This window comes from Molothrus aeneus, chromosome 2, assembly GCF_037042795.1.
Source record: "Molothrus aeneus isolate 106 chromosome 2, BPBGC_Maene_1.0, whole genome shotgun sequence".
Lineage (NCBI taxonomy): Eukaryota > Metazoa > Chordata > Aves > Passeriformes > Icteridae > Molothrus > Molothrus aeneus.
The window spans coordinates 845,095-862,827 of NC_089647.1; the positions used below are offsets into that span (position 1 = coordinate 845,095).

At 49.8% G+C, this 17,733-nt stretch overlaps 1 protein-coding gene across 2 annotated transcripts in view; it reads right to left on the reverse strand.

The window, feature by feature from the left end:
* TIAM1 (TIAM Rac1 associated GEF 1) overlaps positions 1-17,733 on the reverse strand; it is a 151,476-nt gene that overhangs the window by 29,096 nt on the left and 104,647 nt on the right. For both annotated transcript variants that reach the window (XM_066571835.1, XM_066571834.1), the window contains exons 10-15: positions 16,456-16,530; positions 15,824-15,994; positions 10,614-10,718; positions 8,537-8,618; positions 4,471-4,557; positions 1,285-1,509 (exon numbers count right to left, since the gene is read on the reverse strand). In XM_066571835.1, coding sequence (XP_066427932.1) covers positions 1,285-1,509; positions 4,471-4,557; positions 8,537-8,618; positions 10,614-10,718; positions 15,824-15,994; positions 16,456-16,530 — 745 coding nt within the window. The remainder of the gene's footprint in view (positions 1-1,284; positions 1,510-4,470; positions 4,558-8,536; positions 8,619-10,613; positions 10,719-15,823; positions 15,995-16,455; positions 16,531-17,733) is intronic.

Below are 17,733 nucleotides of genomic sequence, written 5' to 3' on the forward strand. Positions count from 1 at the left end.
GTCACAGAATTTGAGTCATTCTTATTTCTTTTGTGTAACTGTATGCAACTGTAGTGAAGTTCTAATTTTCTCAGGTAGCCATGAGAACCACATTCCTTGTTTAAAATCAATTTTTTTCCTAAGCTGTGTTTGCAATGAGCTATCTTTGGACATCCACTTCACATTATGCTGCCTCTTGAAGGCTAATCAAGAGTCACAGCTTATGCCTTACACCCAACACCTCTCCTCAGACTCAGCTACAATCCCTGAACGCCCAGTCAGCTCCTGAATTGTGATCATTTCCAAGTATGAGGCTAAACACAACAGCTAAAGCATCTGGTGGCTATTTCAATCCTATATAAAGCTAGGACAAAAATTTTCCTTTCCTGTTTCCCTCATGATAGACTGAAAACTGCCCTTACTCAGATCATGAATATATGTTATCATTTACCACAGCAAAAGTGCATTTTGATGTTTAAATTGCAAATAAGACTCCGCAGAAAAGCTGAGAAGAACACTTCTCACTTGCTTTGTGGTCCAGTGGGCACAGATTGTCAGCAGCTGCTATCAGTGAATGACTTGGTACATAAAAACTGACCAAGTGCAGGACTTTAGTCCAGCATGTCAGTCACAGAGCCAGAGACACTGAACCTGGGAGATTTCTCTGATAAGGAGAAAGCCAGACAGCCTGCCCAAGAGCTGGGAGCCTGCTAACTTTTACACACTGCTGGCACTGTCATATTTGCTGAAAAATCCCCTTGCCCAGGATTTCTTCTCCCGGGAAGCTGAGAAGCCTCAGAGAAAAAGGAAAACAGTATTATCTCATTTGCTTCTCCTGTGTTTTCCTGCTTTGGAATGTGTTTGGACATTGTTTACCAACAGGGGATTGTTTCATTGGTTTCATGTGAATTATTTTGACTCATTGGCCAATCAGGGGCCAAGCTGTGTTGGACTCTGGAGAGAGTCACAAGTTTTCATTAGAATCTTTCTAGCCTTCTGTCTGTATCCTTTCTCTATTCTTTATGATAGTTTAGTATAGCATTCTTTAATATAACATAGATCATAAAATAATAAATTAGCCTTCTGAGAATATGGAGTCAGATTCCTTCCTCCCTTTGCTGTGGGACTCAGAAAATACAACACCCTGCAGGAAAGCCCAGCTTGGTGCTGATATTTTCCATGTCTTTGCCAGGATAAAGGGTACCCCTGTGAGCCCCAGGACGCCGTGCCCAGCTCAGGCTGTAGCTGCCCTCGCTCCCAGCGGGGAATGAGCCCCCAGGAGCGCTTTGTGTGCTGCCCCCGTACCTTGGCTGCCCCCAGGGAAGGGCAGGGCGCCGTCCCCGGGCTCGGGGGGGTTCTCTGGGCGCCGTGGGGGCGGCTGTGCCAGCCTCTGGGCCTCCTCTGGCTCGGGGTGGGTGCGCACGGTGAGGCACAGCGAGGGCTGCGCCAGCGCCTCCTTCAGCAGCGCCGAGTCCAGCTCCTCTGCAGCTCTCTGGTTGATCTCCAGCACCTCATCGCCAGCCTTCAGGCCTGTGACACAGAGAAACGGGTCAGACTCACACAGCTGGGAGCTCTCGTGGGTGTTTGTGGCTAGAGATGATCATTAATGCCTGCAATGACACTGGGATGTGATGGACCTGGTGAGATCTGCTGCCTGGCTGCTCCTCCAGTGCCACCCTAAGAGCAGAGTGCCCAGGAAGCCCCTTGTCCCAGACTGGAAGGCAAGATGTATTCTATTTGCCATTTTTTTTTCCACATCTGCTGATAACAGCTATTGAATGTCACTGCATGGCTGATAAGAACTGCAGCATCCCACTGGGAGATGTGAGCCCAGAGGGAGAAGCCAAGCATTCCTGCCTGGATATAATCTGGAGATTCTGGAACACCAGCACAGCTTCTCCACTGGATTTCCCAGAGGAACAGCAGCTGCCTCTGCCACTGGATCTTCAGAGGAAGACTCCACCCTTTTCCAAAGGAGCCCTGCTCCAACAGAACCACACCTGACACTGCAGGAAGGCTGAGCCACAATTCCAATGGTTCTGCTGCCAACACCCTGACCCACAGGGTGTCAGGCTGTGTTCTGACTCTGGCAGCGTTGGTTTAGGTTCATTTTGTCTTTTTATTTTCTTCCCTAGTAGAGAACTGTTATTCCTGCTCCCATATTTTTTGCCTGAGAGCCCCCTTAATTTCAAATTTATAGCAATTCAGAGGGAGGGGGTTCACATTTCCCATTTCAGGGCAGGCTCCTGCCTTCCTTAGCAGACACCACGACATCCCTCACAAGGTGCCAGCAGCCATGAATCCCCTTTCTCCTCACAGCACAGCTGCTGTGCACGCTGCACCCCACAACACAGCGACCCTTCCCGAGGGCCATGGCAGCACAGGGCTGCTCAGGAGGCAGACCTGAGCCCTGCTCAGCTAGTCCTGGCTCTTCTGCCAGCCTGCCTCCAGCAGTTATTTATAGCAGCAGCGCCCCAGGGAGAAGGGGATGTGCAGGGAGCAGCTGACTCCCCTGACAGGGATGCTGAGGGCAGCGTGCAGCCCTGCCAGGTGACACGGCCATCCTGACCTTCCCCGAGGTGACACAGCACTCCTGACCTTCCCCACAGCCAGCTGGGCCCTCTCTGAGCAGCAACAGAGAGCTGCAGAGGGGTTTAATCCCAAAATCAATCCCAAATAACCCCTGCAGGCAGGCAGCAGCACAGCAGTGCCACAGCCCTGGCTGCTGGACCATCCCCATCTCCACCCTTGCCCTTACAGGGATGAGAGCTGGAATCTACAGAACAGGGGTGACCATCCCTGCCATGCGCTGACACCCTGAAAGCCTGCATGAACCTTAAAAACCTGGATGAAATCTCCAGGAGTACTGACCCACACTGCAGGAGGGAGCTTCCTTAAAAAAATGGAGATCTCCCTAAATGCATGTAATTGTGCCCAGAAACTCCAGTGTGGTGTGCAGTTTCAGGGAGAATCCCATGCACTAGAGAGAGTAGCTACAAAGTAAATGGGCTGTAAAATCATAGCTGAAAGAGGGACAAAACAAGGCAAGTCAAGCATTTCACATTATTTAATTTATTCTACTTAGTGATTCTGTGTCATTATAGTAGTACACTAATAGGCCTGCAACCATAAACATTGGATCTGAGGCTCCATTTACTCTTTGCAGCCTTTGTTTTGTATCATCTGGGATAAAGCCTCACGTCTATCTCAGTACAAGCAAGGAGCTCCCATTCCAATAAGGAATGCCTGCCTTGCTAGGGTACCCCAACAGAAAAAACAAAAGGATAAATCACAAAAATTACCAGGAGAAGATAAAAGTCTGTTAATTGGAGGAAAGACTGAAAATGGAATGCAGCATCTCATCTGATGGAGGGCAGTCAAATGCAGACAATGCATGTAAATAATGGGAGGCACAGAGGGTGTTCCTGCCTTCCTGCTGCTACCCCAGGGAATCTTGTCCCAGTACCCTGCTGACTGCTGTCCATAGAGAAGTGCCTTCCCAGGTCAGCTCTGGGCAGCCACACATCCCTGAGTGTTCCCAGTGCCTGTGCTTGCACTGCAGCCCCGCAGGAGGCACTCTGTGCTCACACATCCAGCAGGAACCAAAAAAACCAAAAGCAAACCAGGGAAGCACTGGTGAAACCCCCACCACCCTCTCCTGACCCCACACAGGAGCCCACAGGGTGTCACCTCCCTGTGGCAGCCTGGCACGGAGACCCCCAGGCTCTGCCCAGGGCTTCTGGCAGGATATCCCTCCTGTTTACCAGGGATGCTGTGGGGCTGAGGGACAGGACAGAGCAAGAGTCTTTTCATGTTTAGCACTCAGCTACGTGGGTTTCTGGGTGCACCTCCAGGCTGTCCCCACTCCCTGACCACTGCTCCTGCCTCCCCTGTGCCCCTTTGGCCACTCATGCCCAGCCCCACCAGCCCAGCTCACAGAACTGCCAGGGCATTTTCCATCAGCTGGGCTGGCCCAGCACAGTGCCAGGCTCAGCACCAGGCCAAGGGGGGAGCAGCCTGGGGACAGCAGCCTTTGGAACAGCTTTTGGCAAGGGCCAGAGCTGAATAAGCTCTGCAAGGCCACAGAAACCCTCTCCAGGAGAGCTCTGAGGGTGCTTCTGAGGGCTCTGCACACACCAACGGTTAGGAAGAGATGAGACTCTTCTCATCCCTCGTGGTGCCCATGTTCTAGTTCAGAAATGTGGACAGGTTCCAGCGGTGAGCTCCCTGCCCAGTGCAGCAGGGGGGCAGTGGATGGGAAATGCAGTGGCCTCAGCTTGGGGAAGCTGCCCTAAAGCAGACCCAGCTCTGCCCTGGGAGGAGCTGGCAGCCCGGCCATCCCTGCTGCCCTCTGCCCCAGCTGCTGCCACCCTTCCTGCAAAGGCTGGGAGCACCACCAGAGGCAGCAATCCTACCACAGGGAGCACTGAGACCCTTCCCCTGTATTTGTGTGGCAGGGACTGAGCTGGGAGGGCTCTGGGGGTGCTTTACCTTTCTTGAAAGCCAGGCCTGTGTCCTTGACGCCGTTCACGTAGAGCCGGCGAATCCCCTCCTCTTCCACCGAGGACAGAGAGAAACCTGGGGAGACACCAGGAGCGCTCAGAGGAAGCCAGCCCCTTCCAGGGTGTCCCAGCCACTGCTCTGCAGCCAAGGCTGGGCTGTTCCTGCCCTGAGCAGGCAGGAATCCCTCCCCTCTTCCTCCCCTCAAACCTTGACACAACGGCAAAGTTCAGCAAGGAAAGCGGCTCTAACAAAAACCTGAGCTGAATGTCTGAGTGCATATCCCACTTATCTGCAGACATATCTGAGGACACCACAGCTGCAAAGCCTTGGAACAGATCCCCAGTTCTCTTGCCATCAAAGGTCACTCCAGAAGGTTTTGCTGTTGGCAGACCAAAGCTGCACAGAGCCCTGGTTTGGGACAAAGGTGGGAATCCAAGAGGCACAGCTGATGTGCCACCCCAAACTGAGGCAGGGCACAACAGCTCCTGCTAGAACAGAGAGCTGATCTCTGCTTTTGGAGATTCGTGTCTGTAGAAATGCCCCCTTCCCTTTGCTAGAACAGAGAGCTGATCTCTGCTTTTGGAGATTCATGTCTGTAGAAATGCCCCTTTCCCTTTGCTAGAACAGAGAGCTGATCTCTGCTTTTGGAGATTCGTGTCTGTAGAAATGCTCCTTTCCCTTTGCCCCTTGTGCTGGCACAGCCTGTCACGTGCCAAGTCTCAGCTTGGCACACATTTCATGCTCACCAGAGACCTGCAGAGCAGCCCTGGAGTGGAAGTGCTGACACAGCCTCATTCTAAACAGTGCAAATGGGACTGTGAGCTCTGGGCTGGGGGGTTTTCCTGCCATTTGTGGGTGACACAGTAAGATAACAGCTGTAGAGGAAATACATCCACCAAATTAAATGCAGGTTGTTTATTTACTGTGGAGAGTTATCTAAAGCAGAACATTTGCCTTTCTGAAACTTCATTACTCCCTAAATGAGTACAGGCAACCATTTGCTCTCTCTTTTTCTAGAGACTAGAAAAACATTTACAAACCTCTGGGGGGAGTCGTTTGTTTTGACATGGAATCAGCCACCAGCCAAGCAGTGCAGATGTGCTGGGAGCCTATCCTGACTATAGGACTCCTTTCAAGCTGATCCTTATGGCTGAGAGCTATTTTTTCATCCGGGATTTAAAAATAAAATAAAATTTAAAAAGAAGAAGAAGGAAAGAGGGGGAAGAAGGTGGCAGCTCAGAAGTGAGAAGCATATGGCCTTTCATGACTTACTGAGCTACTTGGAACCTGCCTGGGAGCTCCTGGGGCTGAATCAAGTGAAATTTGTGAAGCTCACTCAACACACCAGCTTTGGCAGAGAGAAGAACCCTCCACTAAAAGAGCAGCTGTAAAACAGAGTAGTTATTGGCTGTCATCACCACAAAGCCTACCTGGAAAACCCTGGAAAAACAGCAGAGTGTGCCCAAGGCTGCGGTTTGAGTCAGCACAAAGCACTGGTTCCTAAGAGCCCTTTTAAACTGAAATTCTGTTTTGGGCCAAACTCCACACATTAAAACCAGGCTGAGGGGCAGCTCAGGCTCTCACTGGGAGGAGATCAGCATGTCCAAGCAGCCCCAGGTTCCATCTCTCCTACGAGGAAAGGCTGAGAGAATTGGCATTGTTCATCCTGGGAAAGAGAAGCTTTGGGAATGCAGCTTTCCTGAAGGGAGCCCACAGGAAGGATGGAGAGAGACTCATGACAGGACAAGGGGGAATGCCTTCAAACCAAAAGAGAGCAGGTTTAGATGGGATTTTGGGAAGGAATTCCCTGTGAGGGTGGGCAGGCCCTGGCACAGGGTGCTCAGAGCAGCTGTGGCTGCCCCTGGATCCCTGGCAGTGCCCAAGGCCAGGCTGGACAGGGCTTGGAGCAGCCTGGGACAGTGGAAGGTGTCCCTGCCATGGCAGGGATGAGCCTAAAGGTCCCTTCCAACCCATAGAATTCTGGGATTCTATGATTCCTCTATGAGAAGACCTCTGCCTCCTTCAATCCATCAGGCCTGAATGCACATGTGGCTGCTTCTGAATTCATCTTGGAGCCATACCCATAAATCCTGCAGTTATTCCTGGCAGAAAGGGCATAAGGAGCAATTACACAGGTTGTCATCAGCTGTAAGAGATGAGAGATGGGCAGCTGGCACCAGCCCATCTCACACCCACAGGTAACCCCTGCACAGACAGAATGTGACCCTGCCCTGCTGTGACGGTGCCAGAGCTTGCCCTGCCATGCACTCAGGTGACAAACACCTCAGCCCAGTGGCTGTGCAGGCTGCACACATGTGGGGACAGCAGGGATGTGCAGTTCCACCTGGCTGCCTTCCACAGGGGCTCCACACAGGGGAGGAAGGGCAGGAGTGGGTGGAAGCCACAGTGATTGCATAAGCTGGCACTGCTGCCAAAAACATTAAAAAACATTACCATCAAACTGTGCATGGGCTCTGAAACACAGGTGGGAAAGAGATGGCTGCTGACCCTGGCAGAGCCTTCTCTCTTCACTGCAAAGTTCTGATGGCAGGAGAACAAAAATCTCTGAGTGCACGTGGCCTTGAACAAATCCACCTCCAGATAACCCCCTCAGCCCCCTGCCATGACCAGCTGCTGGTGAACATGCCAGCATTCCACCAGCTGGAATCCAAGGATTCTTACTGATTTCTGCCCTCACAGCCCTGGCAAAGAGAAAAGAGGGGAGAACATCTGCGCTCAGGCCATCAGCAAAGCACCCCATGGGAGATGCAGCACTGGCAGACCCTCCAGGAGTGCCTCTCGCTGCCACAGACACACTGCTGGGAGCAGGAACAGCACAGAGTGCTCCCAGGTGAGCTCTCCCTGAGAGGTGGTGCTGGAATGAGGGGATCTTTAAGGCCCTGTCCAGCCCCAGCTGCTCCAGGACTGTGTGATTTCAGCACACACTCCTCACTGGATGGACACACAGGGAGACACACGCACACCACAGAAATCCTTCTGCCAATTAGAGGCAAACCACATTTGGCTATTTGCCCTCAATGAGAGAAAAGACAGCTTTTTTGGGGTGCTTTGAGCATTCCCTGCTGCAGGGTCAGAGCACTGCACAGCTCCACCCCACACCTCACACAGCTGATCTCATCTCACAGAGCATCTCACTTTTATTTTTCCATTTATCCCTTAGGAAAAAAAAAAAAAGAAGAAAAATAAATAAACAGGAAATGCTATGAGAGCCCCAACTCTTCATAAAAATGAACCCTGAACCATCACTGGGCTGGTGAATGTTTCTTTCTTAGGCCTGCAATATTCAAGCCCCAGTCACTCCCATTGCTTTGCAGCACAGCTCAATATTCCAATGGCCTGCAGCTGTATAATAAGCAGCTGGGGATTCAGAATTATTCTAGTCATTAAAGCAGAATATTTAGATAAACAGCAAAAAGATGCAGATTGGCTTCCTGTGGGGGAGGCTGCACAGATAACTCTAAAATACACTGCAGAATTGGAACTGGCAGGCCAAAGGGCAAACTCACCAGGCTGGAGGGCTGTAACCTGAAATACCTGAAAGCTGACAAGTGTGAGCTGCACAGAGATGGGAGATTCTGCTGAAATTACACAGGGAGACCCTCTCCTGGCTTTGTGTTTGACACAGCTCTGCCTGGCTCCGGTGTCCCTGGGACATCCTCGAGGGCTGGAGCATCCCTGGGACACCCTGGAGCCAGGCATGCCCAGCCTCAGGAATGATGGGGTAGGCAGGAACCCACCTTGGGTGCCCCTGGCAGGAGGGAAGAAGCCCAAGAGCCTCTCTGGAGCTGCCTGGCCACAGGACTCAGATCCTCGTGGCCCCCCAAGGAGGGGGCAAGGAGGCAGGAGTGAGTGAGGAGTGGGATGAGGAGGAAGGAGTGGTGAATGCTGCTGTGGGTGGCTCAGCAATCACAAGTGCTTCTCTCACTGTGCTCAAGAGACCTCTCAGGTACACCAGTAAACAGCAAGAACCTGCTAGAACTGACTGGGGAGAAACAGCAAAACAAGACAGGAGAACAGGCAAAACAAAACTCACCATAAATATCAGAGGATGCATCAGACTTCTCCATCTGAATGTGCTGGGTAATTTTCTGACAGATTTCTATTTCCTTGTACAGCTGAATAGAGGGGGAAAAAAACAAACACAAAAATATGTCACTGTGGGAGGACACATCAATTGTAATGGTTTGGAACAGATTTTTGGGTTTTAATTACAGGCAGAAGAGAGGGACTGTGGTCATTGTTTATCAGTTTCTCTCCACCTGTGTGAGAGGCATTAGCAGTGTCACTCAGCTCTGCTGTTGGAACACAGTTAGAGAGGAGGAAGCAGTGTTTTCCCATCCCCACCACAAAACACAGCACCCATCTATTTCCCTCAGTCAATACCATCTTGAGTGCATGACAAACACAGCTTCTGTTCCTGTTTTCCTAATTTACAGGTAGCAATAGCTCAATGTTTTATCTTATTTTAATGAAGACATTGCAGGAATTCAATTATTCAACAGCATTAAAATCACAAGGAGTGGTTTTGTTTGTTAAACACATTTCTCCATTATCAGACCATCAGATTTGCTATAGCTCAGCCTGACATGTCACCTTTAACACCTTGATGTTTATTTGTACCAAGGAAAGCCCCCAAGTGTTTGAAATGGTCATTAACATCCTTCTTGGGAGACCAGCACAAATTCACACCCAGGCAATAGCCCAGAAGTCCCTCCACAGCAGCTGCAAATCCCTCTGCCTTTCAGCACTGAAGTAACAAACCAGCCTTTGTCTTCAGAAAAAATCATTGCCCCAGGTGAACAGAGCCCACAGGTGAATATTAGTTCTGTTTACACGCTGCTGTGAGCGTGTAAAAACGCAATTTGCAATAATTAACATTATGAAACTCAGTGTTTGGACTGCAGTGCTAAACTGTTCCTTTAGAAAAGAAGAGGACCTCGTTTGCAAAAGGTTCCCCTGATAAAAATGCAATTTTATCTCCTGCTTCTATCAGCACTGCAAAAATCAGTATTACAGAATAGTTACAGCCCGATGGAAGGAGCTCCATATTCTCCCCAAACAAGCCCACGTGAGAAGCAAACATGCAAAGTGTTTTGATTTAATATCCCCACATCAGACACCATCCTGCAGCACCCATCTCTACCATTCCCTGCACAGTGCCAGTGACAGAGTTTTGGGTTAATTACAGCTTTTCAGAATACCCAGTAAGTGATGATGACTCTGTCAATCCTACACCCTCTCAACACAAGTCCCCAGAGTCCTTCCAGACAACCACAGCCAAAAGCTGTCTCCTCTGAGCTTTCATTTTCCCCAACTCTATCACACTTCCCAGTCCTAGCACTCCTCTAGCACTTTCTCACTAGTTTTTGTTGTTGTTGTTGACAGCATTAATGGAAAATCCCAAAAGTCCTTTGCTAAACGAGCAAAACCCCCATAACTAGCAAAGTTTTACTTTTTATAAGTAAACCAGTCACCAGTGTAAAGGACCTTAAAAAGGTTTACAGCATGCCTGTGTAGAATCACAGAGTTAAAGCATGACATTAATCCTGTTTGGTCTTTTTTTTAATCTCTCATGGCAGAATTCCTTTGAAGTCTGCTTTCGAGATGAATGAGATGAGAACAGCCAGCTGAGGCAATTAAGGAAGCATATTCTCACACGTAACTCCAGACCTTCCTGACCTCAATCTTTACCTCACCATCAGGAAGAAAACCCAAGAAACACCCAACAACTTGTGTGTTTTCCCCCTCTTTAAAACTCAGACAGTGTGCTGTCTGTAAAGCCTCCATGTGTCTGTAAAACCTCCGTGGACAACATGAACAACAGGAAAAGACAACTTGGAGGGAAGTTACGCTTCAATGCAGCTTAGAGTGACTTTCACACTGCCTGTGGCTGTCCCTCCTCTCTCCCCGGACACATCCACACACAAATGTGAGCTAAACACCAACACAGGATGAAAGGTTTGGAGAGATTCCTTTGCTGAAGGCCAATTTGCTATGGTCTGCAAAGCACCGTAATTGCAAGGTGAAAAGTATTACTCTGCGTGCTCCAGAACTCAGATAAACACTAATTAACAGCGGTGTCATCTCAGCAGCCCGGTGGGCAGCATTACCAGCTCATAGATCTCCTCCTCTGGCTTTGGCACGTAGAACTGGATCTGGTTCTCCAGCAGGAACTTGAGGCGCAGGTAGTGAGCAGAGCAGTCCAGCTGGTGTGTCTGCAAGAGAAGGGAGCCTTTAGAAAAGCAGGATTGCCCTCATCTCTGACCCTCACAGCAGCACCTTCCAGCACCACCAACCTCCTGCCTGAAAGCTGAACAGACCTGCTGTTCCTGCTCTCCCCCAGGAATAAAATCCATGTACCCCCCCGGGGCACCCTGCTGGCCTGGCATTCTGCTCCCTCCCAAGCCATTCCAGGAATGAGCCCAATAAGCTGCAACAGAAACCTCAGAGCATGCCTCTGGATAAAAGGGTATCTAACTAAATGTTCTGCTAACAGAGCAAAATAGAGCAGGAGAGGTGTTCTCTCTTTGGTTTGGGTTTTTTTAGCATCTTCATAATTTAGCACACAAATATGATGTGGCAGATTTCAAGCAAGGTTAATCAACACAAAAAATCTGTCTGTCCTCTAAATTCCAAGCAGCTCAGGTTACAATGGCTGGAAGCAGCCAAGAGCTGCATCCTGGATTGCATCCCAGTGGAAGCAGGTCACACCATTTTAATGAATTAGTTATAATTAGCTGAGGATAGAGCATTTGGTCTGGGAGATGTTAATGACCTTTTCTCAGCATGATTAATAAGGTTGATTTAAGCAGAGGTTAATGCAGTGTGTAATCAAAACACATTACAAGTATGATAAACACAAAGGATATCATCCAGGAGTTACTTTCAAAGTTCCTAAACTGAATCTAATGAGAAACCCCAAAGTGATTCACAGATACAGGAGGTAAATTCTCCTCACTGTCACTTCTGAAATCTCACTATTAAAGGCTTTTATACCTCAGCCTTTTCATTTTACTCCAGCAAATTACCAAGGTTTCTCAGGCTGTGCTGAAAACAATGGCTTATCTGAAAACTCATGCACGAGCAACATTATTGCCTGTTCGTCCTGTTTTTTAAAGCCTGGCTTTTCCAGTTCCAGCATGATCCAGCAGCACTGAGGTGATGAGCAATGTACCTGTGGAGAACATCCCACCCTGACCCTCCAGCAAACACTCAGAGAACAGGAAACACTTTGGAAAGTCTGGATTAGCCCAGGAGTAAAAAAACTACCAATAATAGGAAGGAAAACCAAAACAGATCTATTGCTGCACTCTGCACAGTGCTCTGTTCAAATATGTCCAACCCAAAAAATCAAATTATCCTTGGATGAAATGGAGTACCTGAAATGGAACAACCTTTGTAATCCAGGCAAATTCCTAGTTAATTAACTAATGACTGAATCTATCCAGAGCCAAAAGAAAAACAGCTGACTGTTGGAGATATCCTTGCTCCCCCACTTTTCTTTTTTGGAAAGCTTCTTGCTTGCTTTTCCCACTGATTGCTGCTGTTTTCAGCAGTTCTCTCTTTACAGACATACACATACAAACAACCCAGAAATCAAAGGGAAGCACAATTGCATTGAAGGTTCAGAAATGATACAGAGGACTCCTGAGTCACTTTCTGGTCAGCTTAGTTAACTGTGCCTAGACACAGAGGTGCCTTAAACAAAAAACACAGAGAGGAGACCTAAACCCACTGAGTGGGGGATGGGGGTGTCCAGGGAAGGGAATGGAGCCCCAGGAGAGGCTGAGAAGCTGGGAAGGGGCTCAGCCTGGAGCAAAGGAGGCTCAGGGGGGCCCTTGTGGCTCTGCACAAGTCCCTGACAGGAGGGGACAGCCAGGAGGGAACGGGACAGGAGGAGAGGGAACGGCCTCAGGCTGGGCCAGGGCAGGCTCAGCAGGAATTTCCCCACGGAAAGGAACAGACAGCCCAGGGAGGTTTGGAGTGCCCATCCCTGGAGGTGTCCAGGGAATTCCTGGAGGTGGCACTCAGTGCTCTGGGTGGGGACAAGGTGGGCGTTGGGCACAGCCTGGGCTCCGTGGTCTGGGAGGGCTTTTCCAACCTGAAAGATTCTGTGATTCTGTGATCCTGTGAAGCTGGCAGCCTCCTTCTCCTGCCCCTGGGGTGGATCTCCTCCCTGGGTCCTGTGCCCAAGCTGCACCTCAGGAGTGTCTGATGGGCAGTGCCAGCTGTGCTGCCACCACCCAAAGCCCAGGGCTGGCACATCCATGGCCCACCAACATCCTTCCCTTGTGGAGGAGACCCAAGGGATGCTTTCCAGCCTGCCCAGGCAGGCAGAAATCACCACCTGGGATGAATTTATCCAATCTGGGCAGGCTGAATTTATCCAGGCTCTGGGCAGAGCATCAGCTGAAGGCAAACCTGGGTAAAACACTCATATTTAGAGCCATGCATTTCTTCCAACAAACCCCATCAGCCCAAGTGGATGCCATCAATCCAGTACACTGTGATCCCATCCAGGCCAGGAAAGAGAGTCCCGACCATGAGCCACCCCATTTAGCTAATTAACATCCTACAGCTGCCCCAGGGCTGTGTCTACCTCAAAATCTGACACTGGTTAGAGTGTCTCAAACAGGGCCACGATGTTCTACTGAAGTGAAAGGAAAAGGTCCCTGGAATGTGGACACAGCCAGGCTGCCCTAAAAGCCAAACCATTAACCCACTTTTTGTTGCTGGGAGCTGCATCCACATGTGGGGAGGTGGGAGCAGAAACAGGGCAGCTTTAATGATATGAATATCCTTTCAGGACCACCCAAAATACCTTTCAGCCGTCCAAATCAGCTTCTTGGTTTATTTATTTCTCTCCTAATAACTCTGGCTAGGTCTGGACTAAATTAAGCAGCTAACCCTGTTTAAAGCACAGCCTGACAGCTCAACTGAGGTGCTCCAGGAGAGGAATTTACAGCCGGGCTAGGATCCCATTCAAGAGGCTCCAAGTGCCACAGTGGGCTGGCACACAAGCCCAGCTCCTTGTGGCCAAGGAGAGGGCCTGGCACGTTCTCCAGCAGCACAGGAATGTGGCCATCCCACTGCTCCTGTGTGGCCCCAGCTCTCCCAGCAGGAAAACACCAGCCCAAAAGCAAAGGAAGCCCCCAGAGCACCAGGCTCAACTTCTCAGAGGCTCTGAGCACAAACCCTGACACCTTGGGCTATCTGCTTCTTGCCCCTCATGCAGATCCCTTTGAAAAATGTAAATGGTGAGGGGGAAAAAAAAAACCCAACCTTTTTTTGCCTCACTTTTTATGCAGTCAAAAGACAAAATGCCATGTAGTCATCTGGGCTTGTTTTTTACTGCTATTATCTCCATATTGGGTTTTGGTGTTATTATCTCCACACTGGCTCTGCCTAAATCTGTATACAGAGTGTGATTTCCTCCTCCATTTTAAGACATACCATTATGCAAATGCTACTAATGCATATACATTCCTTCACACTGAGCAGTGTCATCACAGAATCACAGGATGGTTAAGATTGGAAGGGACCAACTATTTTCTATCAGCCAGAGAAAGATATTTAATGCATATACACTGAGTTTTCCTGCCTTCCAAGTGATGTTGCTAGTTACATCTGAGGAGAAATCTTTGAGAAACCACTTTAAAAAATGCTTTAAACACTCCTCCCACCAATCCTGAATCATAAAAGTGTCACAAAGCATTCTCCAAAGCCTAACTGGCTGTATAATAACAAGCAGCAATGTTAGCATAAGAACACATTTTCCACAATGACTTTAGTGCATTGAATGTTCTCCAACAGAAGAATCAAGCTCAGTTTAGCAGCACAGATTTAACCACATCCACAAACATGAGGAGGTTTATATGAAATGTAGAGCTTGAAATGTTTACTGTACCAGAACTTGACTGGTTCTCAGATGGCAGATGGCAAACTGATGTGAAATGATGTGGATCGGATATTAAAGGGGGGAAAATGAGCTGAATGCAAGAGATAGAAGAAAGAGATTGATTATTAAATGCTACAGAAAAAAGGCATCTCGACAGTGCTTTTCAGGCTGAAAACTCTTACAGAAAGGAAAGAAACAGATAGTAGCTCTTGAGAAAACACTCCCCAACCTCCCCTTCTCCTTAAACACCCCCACCCACCGCAGCAAAAGCACAGAGAGAGACCAGACCCTCAGCAGGCACCTGCTGAAACCACGGAGCTGCTCCAGCCAAGGATCCAGTCCACTGAGTTAACCATCCTCACCCAAAGCAGAACATAAACCCTAAAAATAAACCATTACTAATCATGTGTCATCCAGCTTCCCTGTTATGCCTCTCTCCAAAAATGTCATCTTTTGCTGAAGACAAAGCAGAGCTTTCAGAAGCTGCAGCGCACCTGGCAGAGAGACGAGCGCACCGTGCAATTACTGGAAACAAACGCCTTTCTCTCACCTTCCCTCTCTTTAGAGGCACATGCAACACGCTCTGAAAGTCCCCCAAGTTAAGCTCTCAATAGTAATAAATGTTTTCTTTTCTCCTGCTGTTGTTGTTGTACAAAGCAGACTCACTTTTCAGAGCGGCACGTGACAGGTCTCGCTCGCTCCGAAAACACACATTAGGCAGCTGCCAGAGCTGAAAGCCTGTGTTTAATTTGTCAAAGTTTCCAACTCTTTAGAGATGGAACTCTTTTTAATGGCCCAACGTCTCTGATACTTCATCTGGCACAGAAATCCAGGTGGTTTTTCTTCTCCCCCACTCCAACTGCAGATAAAAGCTTCCCCTTGTCCCCTCCTGCCACCCACGGCAGGCTGGGTCTGGTTCTGCACTGCAGGCAGCAAACACAGGCACCTTCCCCACTCCTGGGGCTGCTGCTCTCCCAGCGCCAGCCTGAGGGCCGGGAAGCAGGGATGGCTCCTGGGAAGGGGTGGGTGAGGTCACCTCACCTGGGATGCAGAGCTGGGGGCACCAGGGCGGCTGCACCACCACAGTGTGGGGCAGCCAGGGGCTGGGAGAGGGTCCCACCCTCAGCTCGGTGCCCCTGCAGGGACAGGGGAAGGGCAGCAGCAGGGGCAGAGCCAGCATGTGAGGGCACTTCCAGGCTCGTGCACAGCAGCCAGAGTGGGGAGGGCAAACCCCAGCTGCTGCCTGTCCCTGCAGCCACACCAGGTCAGCTCCAGCTGCAGGGAATTCTCTGCTGTGCTCCTGGCCCAAACACTGCAGTGTGATTTGTGTTTTTGACCCGAGACACAACTGGTGTCCCGGTGCAGAGCAGTCCAAGCAGTGGCACACACTGATCATTTCCAGCTGCCCCAGGGCAGGTTTACCTTGCAGATCATTTCCAGCACGTCCCTGGAGGTGTCCCCAGGCCGGATGACTGTCAGGGCAGGCTGGTTGTTGGGCAGGCAGAACCACGAGGGCGTGAAGTACTCGTGCACCCAGATATCACAGTCGGGGTTGTGCTGGTGGACGCTGCTCAGGGCCACTTCTTTCTCCCTCTAAATAAATAAAATCCATCATGACAATCCCAGCCCAACACAGCTCCCTCTCCATCAGTAGCTAGTGCATTATGTGCTGCACCAGAGCTCTCTTAGAGAGAAGATATTTGGCTCCTAAGCCCAGGTTGAAGGCTTGTCTGGACAGGAACCTGCAGCTTTCCCTGAGCAGGGTAGAGTGTGCCTCCTGTGCCACCCACACACTGCTGCAGTGTGCTTCTCCTGGGGTTTCACCCTATGCCTACTGGGAATGCTAGGACTGCAACAACAAAACAGCAGGGATGAAAGCAGATTTGAATTTAAAACCGAAATGTGCAGTGTTTCTGGGCAAACCACAACAAAACTGTTGTGGGTACTGCAGCTCCAATGCTTAGAAATGGCAAAATAGCAAATCTTCTTATTTATTCTGAATTTACTGGCTGCAAACGTGGGGGAAGGAGGCAGCTGGAGAGCTGGGGTTTTACCTTGCCATCTGGGACTGTGTCATCAAAGATCCCTTCAAGAGATTTCTTCACTGAATCCACTCCTTCTCCAAACACCTGAGGAACAAGAGAGGGGACCTGCTTTAAACACAAACGTGACTCCCTGTGCACAGCACGTGCCATGGGCAGAACAGCCTGTCTCACATCCAGAACAGAGAAAATACAAACAGCCATCTCCAAACACACTGCTTGCAGAAATGTTTCACTCTTGTAGAAATTTGGGATGGGGGAAACCTTCTTCAGGGTGGGTAAGTCACATCCAGCAACCCCTCTAAGCTCTTTCTGCTTCAGCCTGTCATGCAAAAAGAAACAGCACAAGAACAAGAAGGTGTTTTCAGCAGAGAGGGGCCCAGACATCAGGGCAGCTCACTCCAGGTGCCATTGCCTAAATACAGAAGTGCCGTCCTGTGTCCCCCACCCCAGCTCCTCACTAGGACCACTCCTCCTGGGCCCAGCTGTGGCTTCACTGACACAGGCACACCTTTGCACCAGTCTCTGTCCAGAGCTGGGCCCTCCAGCAAGGTTTGCAGGGCAGTGACCTGGGGACCTCTCCAACAGTCCCTGCCTCTCTGCTGCAGATGCACTGGAGAAAAGGAAAACAGCAGCCTGATGGAAGATGGAAGAGAGGGTGAGGTGGAAAACAAGCTGGTGATGGGGTGGTACAGGAAGATTAGAGGCCACTTCTGCTTGGAGGTCTGTCCTGACTTCCGTGGTGGAGCTGGACTAATTTTATCTCTCTTAGTGCTGGGTTTCTCCACCAGCAAAAGTGGGAAATGAACATTGGATGTGCAGCATCCAACCCAAATCAGCACAGGGCTGCAGCAGAAGGGCAGGTAGGGCTGGTGCTGCAGCAGAACCCAACAATGAGAACTGAAAAGTTCAGTTTTGTAGCTCCACATCAGCACAGCCCCAGGATCAAGTTGCTGGGCTGTTAATTATTGCCTGGCTAAAATGAAGCAGGGACCAGGCAGGATGGGAAAAGGTCTCTTCTCTGCCTTTTGGGGATTTTCAGCTGGCTGCTTCCAACAGGCAACACTTTGCCCAAGCAAGGGAAATGTGTTCAGGCACTGCATTCAGACACTCTGCTACTTCCTCAAAACTTCACACTTTTTACAACTCTCTGCACAATGGATTTCCTTTAACCTGGAACAGAATCCCTCTCCTCACAGAATGCCTCTGCTGTGGAGGAGTGAGGGGGGAAGCAGCAGGGGAGGCAGCATGAAGAATGCAATTATCTCCACTGAAAGGAAAAACAAAAGG